Here is a 15,647-nt window from a genome sequence, read left to right as displayed (position 1 = left end):
TTTTCCCTCAATGTCCATCTCTATCTCTATACAATGGATTAGTAAACAATGTATATTACTAGTAAAACAAAACTCAGTTGCACACATGCGCTTAAGAGTTCCATTTAACAGTAGTGTTAAAATTCAATTGAACAATGAGAGACTGGTAATGTTACATGCAATAGAATTTGGAGGAGTCTCAAGCCATCTTGCCAAATGACATTAGAAGGATGCAACATTCAAGGCCCCAGGGAGAGTTTGCTTCTACAGAGCTGTCAACATCAGAAGCAGTTCAACAGTTACATTTACAATGATCAAAAGTGACACAGATATCAAAACACTTTTTAAAAAGTATATAGTTCTGTGTATTTTGTTTAGCAGCAGCTGACATCAAACCAGCCTGATTTTTAAACTAAAATGAATAATTAATATTCTTCATGAGTTTCTTTGAACCCATTTCTAGAAGAGATCTTCTTAGCCCTTGGTTGACTCATCACTTGCCAAACAGTCCAAACAGTGTACTAAACAATGAATTAGGACAATGGGGTACATTTCCAAATCAGTTGAGTTCAGAGCCCCAGAAATCATGCTCAAGCTGCACATTATTCTGGTCCGTCCCACATTGAATACGCTATGGTGACAAAGAACAATGACCTCCAGTATTAGAAAGTTGAAATATATAATTTATATTTATGCAGCCCTGTTCACATTAAGATGACATCAAGTGCTTTACTCAGCCAGCTGGGCATCCAAGCCCGAGGGGTGGGTGGGGGCGGGAAGAAGCTGATAGATAAAACAGTCCCAATTTATTAAACATATATTGGAGAACATGATATAGTGGGTAATATTAAGGACAAGGTCTAATTAAGGACTTTAAAATGGTCAATCAAGTTGCTCCTTATGGAGACCATGTACAACCGGCCCTATTTTGGCTTACACTTGTACCACTATTATTGACTTGCCAAGTATCTTCCCAGATGGATGTTGGAAATATCTTGCATACAAAAGTTTTTTTGGCCTATTATAGTATTTTATTATTAGAGTATTCGAATATTTATAAAGAATCAGAATATGGTTGAATTAGATTCATCAAAAGTACTACAGGAAATAATGGTAGAAATAGGAGAGCTGTGACTGAAAGTTTTCACACCAGAAAATTGCAACCAACATTCTAATACCTGAAAAGGTCAGCAGCGAGATCCTGGCAATTATATGCTGTTAACTTGACATGGCTAAACAGAGTCTAATATTAAAGAACAAAATCAAGCGCACTTAATAAGACTGAAGATAACACTTCAGAGTAAACACAGGTCATGCCTAAAATAATTGGAGTTCAATGAGAATGTCACAGAATTTGTAGATGTTGGTAATCTAATGAATGTTAAACATCTTGACTTTAGAAGGTATTTAATATAATTCTTTAAGAGGTTCGTCTTCTTAAAATTGACAGTTCTTAGGATAAAGGGAATAGTTATAATGAGACAAATTCTGACTAATTGAAAAATGATGGTAGAATGGAACTTCTATTATTTTCCACATTGGCATTGTAAAAAGTAGCTTCATGGCTCTGCTATTTCCTACTTTTATAAAGTTTAAAGCAGAATTTTGTGAGAGTGATGCATGGGCTGGTGTATTTTGTTCACTGAGGATTTTGTGGTAGAGGGGGTTTCTGTTGGCTGGTAGAGAGTTTGTTACTCATGCAGACCTTTAGCAGTTGGGTGGTATGGGTGCAGAGAGAGAAAGAGAATGAACTGGAAACCTGGGGACCAGAGTTGAGATTAATCACAAATGGAATTCAATATTAACAAACGTAACGCACTATTGATTGGAACTAAAAATGTTAAATAAGCGTAAAAATGGTAAATTGTTAAATGATGAGTCGGAAAAAATATCACATGGAAGAGTTAGCCAAACAGTGTAAAGCATTGCCTCAGAGCAATCACAGAAGGTCAGATACAACAAGTGTTATCCACTCCCCCCTCTCACTCTTAGTTAACTAACAGTGGATATATCCAGAGGCAAGATATTAACAGACCGCTGGACAATCTGACTAATTATTTCAATCTGGCTTATACAGTTTAGGTGACCAAAACGGTTGATAGTGATTTTTTTAAACCCTCAACTCAAGTGAATAAAACACACCAGAAAAGTGACATTTAAAATATTTGGATGCATTAGTTAACTTTGTACAATAAAAATAAGTGAATACTCCAACAGTATTCACAAACTAAATTGTTTAGAGTCAGAAAATATTTTAATTAGTGGTATGGAAATTATATTTTTGGTAATTCATTTGGTTTATGATGAATTCGGTAATGTGAGTGAGATCACAACATCAGTATATAATGAGTGTTTGTGCAATGGCTGTGGTTGAGCAAGATTTCACGAGAATGGACCTGCATCTCTTCCTGCTTCACTGAATGTTTTCCCAGTGTTGGGTTAAAACAGTGGAGTCTGGACCAAGAAATTCCACATCTATCATAGGAACAGGAGTAGGCCATTCAGTCCCTCAAGCCTATTCTGCCATTCTATAGGATCATGGCTGTTCCGTACCTCAAGTCTAATTATGTGCCCTTGCCCAGTGTCTCTTGATACGCTGACCTAACAAATATCTATCCACCTCAGTCTTGAAGATGTGAATGGTTCCCGCATCCATAGCCTTTTGGGTAAAAAAGTGCCTCCTAATTTCACTCCTAAATGGCCTATCTCTAATTTTAAGATTATGCCACCTTGTTCTGGATTCCTCCACCAGAGGAAATAGTTTCTCTATTCCCTATCGAATCCCTTTATTATTTTAAAAACCTCAATTAGATCACCCCTCAATCTTCTAAACTCAAGGGAATAGAGACCAAGTTTATGCAATCTGTGCTCATTATTTAACCCTTTAGGTCCTGGTATCATTCTGGTGAATCTGCGCTGCACCCCCTCCAGAGCCAAAATATCTTCCTGAGGTGCAGTGCCCAACTGTTATTCCTGCCTCATATTATTGTTCAATATAAAACGAAGAAGGGAATTTCCTGCATCTGATGATTTGCTGCAATAGATTACAGCATAGTCTGTTTCAGAATTGAATCATTAAAGAACCAATTATAGACTGAAACACATATTGATAAGGAAGTAATTAAAACGTCACTGGATCTGGAGCCCAACTCTAATCAAGATCTCACCTACTGTGCCCACATAGCAAAAAATCTTTTGTTCAGTTATACAAGCTTCACACTGAGAACTGGTGAAGCTCACGCCCAAGCAGCGGTAGGTACGCTTCGAGTGACAGGCCGCTTTGGAACTCAAACCCACGACCATCTGCTTAGGAAGCAGCACTCCAAGTGCCTGTACCATCAGGCCACCCACAAGCTTGAAGCATTGAAGCAATAAACAAATGAATCAATTTTTAGATTTTGTACTTGCAGTCACGCAGCTATAAAATATAAGTATAATATTTTTAGCTTTATCCATTGCTTGGACCAGTTTAGTTTACATTGTCTGGGTTTGAGATTTACACCCAATTGGAAATAAATGGTCATGGCAGCTTAGCTGTAGAAGGCAAGATTCCTGTCCAGTTAGAATCACCCTATTAGGACTTTAGCTCACAGGGCTGCGGACATGTCTGCACCTCCATGTATCATTTATTAACTACACAAACTGCTCAAAGGTAAACAGTACTTTGGATTACCACAAACTGGGCAGGTCCCCTTCAAAGATGGTTTCAATTCTATTAAGACCCCACTTTCTTGCCTAATTTGTTGAGATAACAACAGTCATTTCAGACAAGCATCATACGAGAGCTAAAACTATGCATAAATGTAAAATGTACAGCATGTTGATGCCACCCTGACGATTGCTTTAGTATTTGTGTGCAGTATGTTTGCAAACAATGGGAGAAAAATTAGTAAGTGCACACACCTGGAAGTTGCGTTTTTTTAAAATCACTGTGTTTCAACATTTCTGCTACCACTGTTAAAATCAAGCTATGTTTTAGTTCACAGATGTAGCAGGTGGAAACAAACTGAAAAACAGTTTCAATATTGAAATTGAATTGGAATTGCTCCATTGGGAATAAACACATTTTGAATTCCAATTCAATTTCAATATTGGATATGACGTAAAATTCAAACCAACTAGAGGGCTAAGTAAAAGCAAATCTTTTAGGAACACTGTATTCATTGTGCCAGCTCTTCTCTAAGATTCTCCGATTCTTTTTCTCTCTCACTTTGTCCTTCTCTATCTTTCTCTGACTCACCCGTTTACTGTGTCTATGACTTTCGCCTTTGATTTAGAAAATCAGTTGGTGTTCAGGAACACAAAATGTCTGACTAATGGGTAATCAGTTACTGTTGACATCACTTCCTGCATGCTGCACATGTGTAGTGCAAAGATAGCGATATCAGCGGCAATTAAATGATCATCCAATATTTAGTTCACAAGAAGCTGGCTGTTGTTTTGAAGCAAGCCAACAGGATTTGAAGAGAGCCGCTTGGGTGTTCTCTGCACATTTTGATTGTTTAGTACGTAAATCTTGGGGTGAGCATATAAATCAGTTATAACAAAGTCCATTGTAACAAGGTTCTAGTGTAGTTTTGGAAATGTTTGTAAGCAACGAAGACAAATATAATAATTATTCTAAACATTTATATGCCTCCAGCCGACAAAATACAGCAATCTGTGTGAAGTCCATCCTCCTTTTGATTGTCCTCATGTCAGCATGGCTCAACAGGTAGCATTCTTGCCTCTGGGTCAGATGTTTGTGAGTTGAAGAACCACGTTGAGACTTTAGCTCACACACTTCACGAAGGGAGTTTCTCTCAAGTTTCCAAGCCAACAATTCTTTAGATTAATTGGCTGGTTGTGAGACCTTGCTGGCATCTATGGCTGTCACGTTTGAATCTAAAAACTGTTACTACATAACACAACACTGGCGAAGCATTTTGAGATGTTTCAACAATAAAAAAAATCTAGGTTCTTTCTTATTTCCTTATTTTTACTAAATAACTCTATGTTTTTGGTGGTGTTTAATTACCAACACATAACCCGAATGCTGATTAAACAAGTTTGTTGCGAATACAATTGCCTGCTTCAGATACTTCAGCATTGTGAAATACTTGTCATTGAAGATTTATTCTTGTTGCCCTCTTTCTTATCAATAAACCTATAAAATTTAGAAATCATATAAACAGCATGGGGCACTGGTAAGGGAATGTCACATTTTGCTTACATTAATGAATTATTGCTAACAGATGCTTTACTCACCTTTAGCAAACAGAAGAAGGTGTTGTTACTTCCTTCTCGCAATTTCAACCAAAAACTGCAATCTCCCACCTTTTATGACTTCACTCAATCCTTCCCCATTTATACTCTTGGAATCATTGCCTCTTTTGCTAACAAATCAAGCTTCATGATCTATTCCATTGATATATCTGTCTCCAAGAATTCATATTCAGATAATAGCAAACATTTATATTCCACTCAACAATTCTTAACTATTTAAAGCCCAAGAGCTAAACACTGTTTCCATGACTAGACCTCTGGAGTATTTCTTACACAGCTGACAGCTTAGAGAAGGCACAAGAAAATGCTCAGCATTTGATTGAGGAATTTTTTAACCTCTGATCTCTAATTTCTCACAACCTTTATCATTTTTTCTCTATTTGATTAACTTGTATTACAGACCATTGGTCTGCTTATTTTTTTCCTTGTTCCTCCCATACTTCAAGTTCACGGTCCTGCACAATCTTGCTCTGCTCTGGGTCAAATATTTCCCAGGACCTAAACACTTTTGAACTCCTGTTATTCAGATAGTCCCTTCCTCTGAAATTTTTTTCTTTACAAATCTGAACCTGGTTTCACTTAATAATTGATCAATGTATTTCAACTACTGTTATTGTTTTTCACATGGTGATGACTTGGGCTATGGCTCTGCTGTGATTCGCCCCTTCCTCAGGCAAATAGTTTGCCAGCATTCACATCTAGATTCACACATGAAGAATGGCAAGTTGTGGCTAGTATGAATTGAAACTATTTCCATGAAATTATTCCCCAGCAATATTTTCAGAACAGAATGAGAAGAAAGCAGGAAAGAACCTTGAATTAAAACCGTCCTCATCAATATGATTGCCAAATATCTGCTTGAAAAATAGGGCTATCATTTACATAAGTACATTTTATCAGCTCTAGAGGGCAACATCAACAACAACAAATTTACATTTATATAATGCCTTTCATGTCGGGACGATGTCCAACTGCGCTAGGACATCAGAGAAGTCACCATAACCTTTTCATGCAGAATCCCTAACAGGGGCCTAAGAACAAAACAGGATATCAGGAATGGATCCAAATCCCTGACTGTCCAGCGCCTTGGGACATCCTCCTGATGTGAAAGGCTCTCTACAAATGTAATTTGGTATTGTATTTTGTATTGTATTCCAATGGGATAGGACAAACAATTCTTCTTGCTGTATATGTCTTGTAGTATAAGCATCTTCTTATACTTGTAGTCCTATTCCAATGGTGGCATGTGATCAAACTATAGAACCAGCTCCAAATGAACAGCAATTGGTCATCTCATTCTGATAGATCTTTAGAATAGCAAGAGGAGAAAATGGAAGCATTTACACTGGTCCGGTTAAGGGTGTGCTACTACTGCTGAATAAATGACTGCATACCTGCTGTACAATAGTAGTTAGTTCCAGGCAGAGCTGAATAACATTGTTTCTGGTAAGAGAGTAATCTGTCACAGCTGCAAATGGAGATCTAGAAGAAAAAGTAGAATGAGATTAAGTTTACATTGCAATTTATAGTAAGAATTTAAGAAAAAGCGTACATTAAAAAAAGGCAAAATCTCAGTTCAATTAATTTCCCTCAGCAAAATATTTTACGAACCAGTAATTAACATTAGAATGAAGTGGGTATGGAATTACTATGTTTCAATGAACTATTTTCTAAAACTTCTTAATAGCAAAAATCAATCTGTTTGGTTATAATTAATGGAGGGCCACAGTGCCTTCTTCATCCGATCCAATCTTGTGAAGTCTGGACATCAGATTATAAATATCACCAGAAGAAAAGGGGGGGGGGTTAGATTTTGTTCTACAGTGTGAAATGCTGCGACATAAATGACTGTTAAAGCTGAATCTGTAACAGTATTTATAAAATGAATCGGATAAATACCAAAGGAAAAATAATAATAAATAGGAGCACAGAGCAGGATAATGGGATTAGAACAAATTGCTCTCGTGGGGAGCTAGCTGCAGCGGACACAATGGTTTGAATGTCCACATTCTGTGCTGCAAAGTTTCTATTAACTCGTTGAAAGGTTATTGATTTTTATATCATAGCAAATAGGTTCTTGCAGCATTTCCCAGGGAGCCGCACGTGATTAATGGGAGCAGAGTATCGTTCATTTTTGGATCCTTTTATAGTGGAATACACAAAAGAACAAGATAAAAAGTGCACATTTAGTACATCAGGTTGTGAAACATTCTCCAATTACTGATGAATAGAAAAGTAAAATGTCAAAAGAACCCAAACTTATTTTTAAGTAAACTCTGTAATTGGTTCAAAAGAATGAAACTGTATTTTACATTTGCAGAATTGAGTTCATGTATCAGACAATCAATCTTGGCATTACCTGTCCAGCCATGCCAGGAGGCTTTTGGCAGCACCTATAAGATCCACCACTGATGTCAAGAAATCATTTGGCAATCTTCTAGAGGACCTTCCATCATAGTGCCCACTTCGCCTCCGACCAGTTATAAAATTCTGAAGATTTTTGGCAGACGCGTTCAGTTTGTGGGATAGTGTTTTCAGGTTTTCAGTTTCAAGCCCATAGTTCTGTTAAAAAATAAACCTCAGTAAATAAGAACAAGTTTTTCCTACAACATTATGCAACGGAAACTGCACTAAATATCACAAAACACCTCGTCTATAATCTGCTTTTTGTATGTATTTTTCCACATGTCCCAGTTCTTCCAGACAACTTTCTTTATCTGAACGAATTGCTCATAGGTAGCTGGTGGATCAAACATGTTTTTTTTAAAAAAAGCTTTATGTGCCTTGATTCAATTCTGACTATCTGTTACAATCAAGTGTACCTCACTATTTTTAAAAAGACAATTAGTTTTACAAATGCAAATGTCCATGTAAACTGGTCATCTTTAAGGAGCTTTGTGTAGGTTTGTGACAAATATGCAAAACTGGGGTAGTGACACATACACTGCAATAATTGGATTTTTAATCACCCACTGAACATGAATATGCATCCATTTTACAATAACTTAGTATAAATGATTCCACAATTTTATGAATTGTTAAAAGTGTGGAATAACAAAAGAATAATTACTTCCTTTGAAGTCCATTGTAAAATCAAATGATCTGAAAACAATAATGAAAACCTTGGATTGTCGCTGTGCGTGTTGAACTGCTAGATCTTATTGCAAAAATTATTTTTAAATCTAGGAAATGCATAAATATCATGAAACCATCATTCATGTTGCAGAACGTCTTATGTGGTCATAAAATAGTCTCCACTATAATTGTGATCAAACAACATTTCTTAATACAGGAATGTATTTTTCCAAACACCTCTAGCAACATTACCTCACCCAGTGGAGAAAAATCTGGAAAGCCATTGTAAAGTGCAACAAGCAACACCACCACAAATTACATCTATATAGTTCCTTTTATGTCGGAAGGACGTCCCAAGGTACTGGACAGTTAAGGGTTTGCACCCGAGCTGGGGGCCGGCATGAAGAGGGGCTTAGGGAAGGGGCAGTGGGAGGGTGGCTGAAGGCATGATCAAAGAGGAAGATCTTGAGATGGGCCTTGAAGGAGACAAGGGAGTGGGGGTGAGGCGAAGAGACGGAGCTCCAGAGGGTGGGGGCAGAAAATCTAACAGCTCGATCGCCATGGTACGACAGGGGACATGGAGCAGACAAGTGCCCGCTGAGCGGAGGGAGCGGACAGGTTGGTATTGTGTTAATAAGTCGCAGGGGTAGGGAACAGCATGACAATGAGGATTTTAAACTTGATCCTCTGAGGGATAGGGAGCCAGTGAACAACAAAAAACAAAACAACATAGTGTGAGAGCTGAGAAGCGGGTAAGGGGGTATCTTTGTTATTGCAATGTTATAACAGAATTGAAATAAGAGGTTGCTTGTGCTTATTCATGTTTTGCTTCTCAATCTTCTGCTATGCGGAAGATATATAGAATGAAAAATCAAATGTACTGTCTCTTTAACAAAATAAAATGCTCTCAAAAGAAACGTCTAAGTGTTATTACAAAACAGTGCTTTAGGCACATCTCCACTTCACTGCAGTGCGTTCATAGACTGAAAAAAACACAAGAAGAACCAGGAACCTTAACACCACATGACATGCACATATATCTGGAGCGCACATATACTAACTGCTTGGTGGAACTGACCAAAAAGCAACCACTGTTAAATAAGATGGGACACAACCCCTTTTTGTGTGAATGGGCACACATTCAGTTTCACGCACAACAGGGCAATTGATTCTCCTGTTACACAATATGTGGAGGAGCTCAATATCAAAACCAAGATAAACTATTTTTTATAATAAATGAACTGCAAGATTAAGTGCAGTATGGTATCACTGACAGCTCCAGTAGATTCCTGTAAAATACTGCTGCTTTAAGGCGAAAACAACTTCAATTAGAAAATAATTTTATATAGAAGTAAAATATTATACCGAATATGGTATTTTTCCAAATATAAAGTGAGTTTTTTTTCCGCACATTAATTACATTTCCAAAATCGCTAGTTGCCTTATATTCACAGTCTAACCGAAATCTTGGGTACTTATGTAAAAGAGGGAAAAATCAAAGGGTGCAAGGCCCCATCTACTGTCAGACACTTCCAAGCACAGACTAGAACAGGATCCCCAGCTCAGAATCTCAAATTGGAGAATGGTGCAATCCCTCAAAAAGGGAATATAACTGAAATAGAGAGTGCTTTTGCTTTTTAAAAAAAATCTAAATTATGGTATGCCAAAACACATTTTTACTCCTTGATTAAGGCACTACATTACATTGTGTTTTAAAATAATGTCTGACTTCTGAATAAATGCCAGCTGAAAATGTTGCAGGCCGCTTTGTGGAATTTTTGCTTAGCTTAGTGAGTATTGTGCTAAAACTCAAACTGAATTATGTTCGCAAAATGCAGCAATCATGTGAAAAAATAAAAAGGAACTTCAAAAGGAGTGGGCTAGCTATCCTAAAAATACATTGTTAAGTTCTGACTACAGGTAATGTGCTTCCGAAAGGGTAAATTAGGGATCAATCTCATCAGATCCTATTATGACAAGGTGGAAAAATATAGATTGCATCAGGAGATTGAAAAACAGTAGATAATTTTAGCACACTTGACAATTTAATAGCATAAAATCTCACTTTATCTTGAGTAGCAATCTATCATTTTGCCTCAAAAAGCATCCAAGAGTGAAAAAATTATTTGCTCCTCACTACAATTTTAAACTTTCCCACTTGTGCATGAACCATGTCACCATATGTCAGAAGATAAGTACTGTCTTTCTGAAGACATCACTTCACAGGAGATGCTGATTTGAGAGATTGAAAGACAAAGAGGGTGGGTGTCCTTACCAGAGCACAGAGAAGATCTACAGCTTCCAGGATAAGTTCCTGGTGGCCTATGCGAGTGACCCCGAGCTCTTCTAACTCCTGATGAGTGATGCGTAGAAGTTGGTCTCCACTGATCTTCTCCCTCTCAAAGTTCTTAATGTATTGCTGGAGACAGTCATCCAGACCTGGTGGCCATAAACACAGAAATTACTGAAGCTACTTTAGTCTTAATTTCATTTTTTTAAATAAGTATACACATATACACCCTACACACAGCAGGGCCTTGAATTGATATATTGTGCTTTTAAAAATTAGTTACCGGAGGGATATGTGCAGCCAATTGCAACAGCAAATAAAATCTGCAAATTTCCCTGTGGCATTCTGCACTCAACATCTAATAGATTTTAATCTGCTCCAATGACAGGAGTACAGAGAAGTCATCCAAAACCAAATAAAATACCTTCTACATAGGGCAAAAGTTCACTAGCAATAGATGCGTTGCTGCATTTTTCAAGACCAAAGCTGAAACTTTCAACAAGCCACAGTTGCAAAGATCAATGTTTTAAAAACTATAAAATATTTAGTCAAACAGGTAACTGATGATAATCAAAGCAAAACTAACAAAGATGATTATTTGCCATCATGCATAAAACTCTATTTTTTGATTTTTTTAAAAATCCATTGCAAAAGCAAAATAATACCATCTACTTAAAAACTGAGCAGAATCATTATGCAAATGTTTCCAACTTCCATTACAAATATATATAATATATATATATATATATATATAACATAGGAAAGCAGCAAGGAAGAGCCACCAATAGGCATGGCAAGTCCATTCCTTTCACAGCTATGAAAATACCTTCCTGTCACAGATTTCACTCCCACCTCTATCTGCTTCTCGGCCTCCCCAATTCCTCCTTCCATAGGCTGCAGATCATTCAGAACTCTGTAGTCCATGTCCTCTCCCGTACCAGGCTCTGTGACCCTAACAACCCCATCCTCGCCCGACTCCACTGGCTTCTGATCCCTCAGAGGATACGGTTTAAGATCCTGGTATCACCTTCAAAGCCCTCCATGGCCTGGCCCTCCTATCTCTGCGACCTCCTAAACCCGTACCTCCGTGCTTGCTCCCTCCACTCAGCAGGCTCCAACCTGTTACGCGTCTCCCATCTCACCATTGGCAGGCAGGCGTTCTGCCAATCTGTCCCTACTCTCTGAAACTCCATCCCACATGTTAGTTTGCATCAGATTATATATCAGTTAATATATCGTGTAAGACCAGTTATTCACAACTATTCCGATGAGCTGCCCTGACTGATGCTCCAAACAATCTTTCTATAGGTGCTGAATGACTTGCTGTGCACTTCAGTTCATATTTCAGATTTAGCATCTACAATTGTTCTTTCTTTCTCTCGGTGGATTACACCTCATTAGCATGATACACAGTATAATTCAAGATATGTCAAAACAAGATGGCTAACTAGCGTGGTGAAAATCCTCAGTGCTGAACGTTCATGACAATCCAGCACTGAGTGGCTGGAGAGCCTTTGAGAGTCGTCCCAATAAAGTTCCAGTACAAATGAATACAGTAACACTGTGAGGCTCCTTCTATTTTGCTATTAAGTCATGTTTAGCATCAACCTTCTGACAAATGCTTCCAATAGTTAGTCATCCACTGGAATAGGCAGTTGTCTATGTCAAAAGTTGTCTATTTCAAGGATATAAACTTACTCCTCATGTCATATTCATCAAGCAGTAATCCATACACAGTAGGCCTCCAGATATTTGAAAAACTCCCTCATCCTAAACATTGACCGAGGGCAATAGAAGAGATCAAGGAGTGAATATCCAGGTAGAGGGACAGAGAAGCAGCACAAGTAATAATCCCTTTAAAAAAATGTGCTCACTCAATCCACGACTGTTTGTGGGACACTGCAGTGGGCAATTGGCTGCCATTTTATTCCACATATCCTAAAAGTTTAAAAGGGCTGAACAGTCTTCTTCAGTGCTCTAAAAGTTCCCAGGACCATGCTTCTGACCTATCCAAAGACTGAAATACAAAGTAAAGCGATTCCAATCTTTGGATAATCAAATTAAGTTTCTGCCACAGTGCTTCCCATTTCTACTTCATTTCTATTCATACTTTTCATTTGTAATTGTATTACATTTATTTCCTTGACGAGAAATATTACTAAGGACTTGCACCTTTTACATTGGAAAATATCTCAAAGCACTTTACATGGAAGGTGTAGAATGCCCAGCCAGGTGAAAAAAGGGGAATGTGAAGGAAGGTGGAACAGATAGGTTTTTAGAAGAGTTTTGAAGATGGAAAGAGAGGGAGTGGAAGCTTAGTGACCTAAAACTCACTTGTTTGGCGACAGTGGGAAGAAGGGGATGAGGGATGTGCATTAGGCCTGCATTTGGGGAGTAAAGAGAATAGGCGGAGGAGTTGGGCTGATCAAGATTGCAGAGGTAGGGTACAAAGATTTAAATGTCAGTTCAAGGATCCTGGAAGTTGATCTCCTGGGGGACAGAGTGCCAGTGGAGTCTAGCGTGAGCTTTCATGTAAACAAATGTGTTTTACTATGAGAATGATTAGGTTCTTGGGTACGGCAGGGCTACACTCACTTGTTGGCAACTTTAGGAATAAGGAACTGTCATGGTAAATACCATTGCTAAATTGGTCTAGTAGAGGATTCTCTTTTGAGATTAAAGCTGGAGCACATTGCAGGAGCAGAGTTTAGGGACCTCACCTCCAGTGTTAAATCATGACCAACTAGTGCTTAATCTTAACACAGGGGGTGCAAACCAAAAACATTTTCTCTTCCTCAACTTGACAATTAAACTTCACAGAATATGTAATTAGAAAGAGTAGGTAAGAGTAATTAATAACAGCCTCTTTTTTTAAAAAAATTCTGCACGTATATATCTCTTATATATCATGTGAAGCATTTTGAAATATCCATCTGATGAGAAAGGAGTTATATCAAATGCAAAGATTATTATTTCTTTGTCAAATTTACTTTCCTTCGGGATGCAGACCTGGATTATGCAATTCAGATCTTTTCAGTAAAGACCATTCAGAAGTCTTTACTGATGCCTCAGTTAATCTCAGTTTAGAAAAGCCAGCTCAGGACATGTTACATCGGCTAAACCCTTGCTACAAGTTTTAATCCAAATGTATCAACACAAGCACAGATCAATAAGGCAGAATATTATAGCCTAAAATTTCATTTTCAGTGTTATGCAAAATGCTTCTATCATATCTAATGAAACAAACATTATGCTGAAATTGCTGTCCAAATACACTAAAAATGTCAACATGACTCAGTTTGTTTGATGGAGCTGTAGTTTAATATCTATGTAGTTCAGTTTACAAAGGTTTTTGTTCCTTTCCTTCAAGGTTATTTTCATATACTTTCTATCCACTTCACATTGGTAGGATTCTGAGATATTTTACTTGACTTGATACATTTAACAATTCTAAATACAACACCTTATTTCAGCTATCTTGAATAACTGGTACCATTTACTCAGCAAATGTTGATCCAGCTCATCCTGTAATCCTGTAGTACAGTGGTTAGAGCACTTGCCTCCCAGGCGAGAGACATTGGTTTGATTCCCGGCAGGGCGAAACGTTGGGCAAGTTTCCTTACTCTACATGGCTCTGTTTACCTAGCAGTAAGTAGGAATCCGGTTGTTAGTCGCTTGGTGGATCACTTTTCTGGGGGTAATAATTCCTTCAAAGAAAATAATAAATTAGTCACTCAATCCATGACTGTTTGTGGGACACTGCTGTGCGCAATTGGTTGCCGCATTTCATACACAAAATATACAGTCAATTCACTTTACAGTGTATTCTGTGAAGCGCTTCAAAACGTCTTGAAGACGTGATAAGGCGCTATATCAAATGCAAGGATTATTATTATAGTATACAGATGATCTGGTGAATTGACATACAGGATCATCACCGGGATCTCTTTTGCATACAATACACATTTTTAACAGTGGTGCATTACAAAGTACATTATTTGCTCAATATAAAAAAAGCAAATGTAATTCAATTTTCAAACTTTTCATAAGTTTCTTTTCAAAAAGAAAAAATGCAATTTAAAAAGATATAAAATTTGGGCTGGTAAATACACATTTTTCTTGGAGTTAAAAGTATGGATGCAATTCACATATTCTTTTCTTCTGTGCGGAATTCTCTTTCTAATCTCAGATCTCACTTGAAGTTTGAACAAAAAGAGGATTGACAGAAATTTCAAGAGACAACATGGGAGCACAAAGAATGACCGCTTGAGGGCCAAGGATGAGGACAGCTGATGTTTCAATGAAATTATGTTTACCAGGCCTAATAATGGACTAAAAGATTGTGAACAGAGCTAACATTGGATTGAGATGTTTCACACCAATTAACGATTGGCAGAACTTTTTGACACTAAAGAGAAGCAGAAATTGTTTTTAAAATGAACAGTACAGTCATTGACTGATTGACTGACTCCTCATATGCCATGTCTAATAATCTAACACATTTTGACACTGCTTTAGCCATACTGGTGCATCACATTATTTGGTCTCAATACATAAATGTGGATGATTTTCAATATCATTTTTCACCTCCGGTATTTTTTCAATCTAAAAAGACCCCCCCCCAAAAAAAGATATTAAATTAAGTTCAATGCATTGTAATGCAATGGATTGTAAAAACACCTTATCTCATTGAAATGTCTCAAAGCACTTAGTTTTTTTCTAATGCAGTGATTACCTTGTAAGCAAACATGGCGGTCAATTTCCACACAGCAATGAAGTGAATGTTCAGNTTTTTTTGTAATCTGGGGAATTCTAGGTCAGGATACCAGGAGAGACTCACTTCTCTTTTGATTAGTGCCATGGGATCTTTCATATCCATTAAAAAAGGCAGACAGGACTTTGGTTTAACATCTCATCCAAAAGATGGCACTTCCAACAATGCAATGTGCCCCAACACTACACGGGTGTGTTAATCTAGACTGTGAGCTCAAAGTCCTGTCGTGGGGCTTGAATTTATAACCTTCTGACTCAGAGGCAA

The 15,647-nt window shown here is 37.6% G+C and overlaps 1 protein-coding gene across 1 annotated transcript in view; it reads right to left on the bottom strand.

The window, feature by feature from the left end:
* The window catches only part of cnksr2a (connector enhancer of kinase suppressor of Ras 2a), a 197,428-nt gene that overhangs the window by 123,336 nt on the left and 58,445 nt on the right, over positions 1-15,647 (bottom strand). Inside the window, exons 2-4 of the mRNA XM_042334147.1 lie at positions 10,595-10,758; positions 7,604-7,806; positions 6,639-6,726 (exon numbers count right to left, since the gene is read on the bottom strand). Coding sequence (XP_042190081.1) covers positions 6,639-6,726; positions 7,604-7,806; positions 10,595-10,758 — 455 coding nt within the window. The remainder of the gene's footprint in view (positions 1-6,638; positions 6,727-7,603; positions 7,807-10,594; positions 10,759-15,647) is intronic.

The sequence above is a fragment of the Callorhinchus milii genome, unplaced genomic scaffold, assembly GCF_018977255.1.
Source record: "Callorhinchus milii isolate IMCB2004 unplaced genomic scaffold, IMCB_Cmil_1.0 Scaffold4, whole genome shotgun sequence".
NCBI lineage: Eukaryota > Metazoa > Chordata > Chondrichthyes > Chimaeriformes > Callorhinchidae > Callorhinchus > Callorhinchus milii.
The sequence above is the reverse complement of the archived record's forward strand: the minus strand, read 5'-3'. Positions and strand labels throughout refer to the sequence as shown.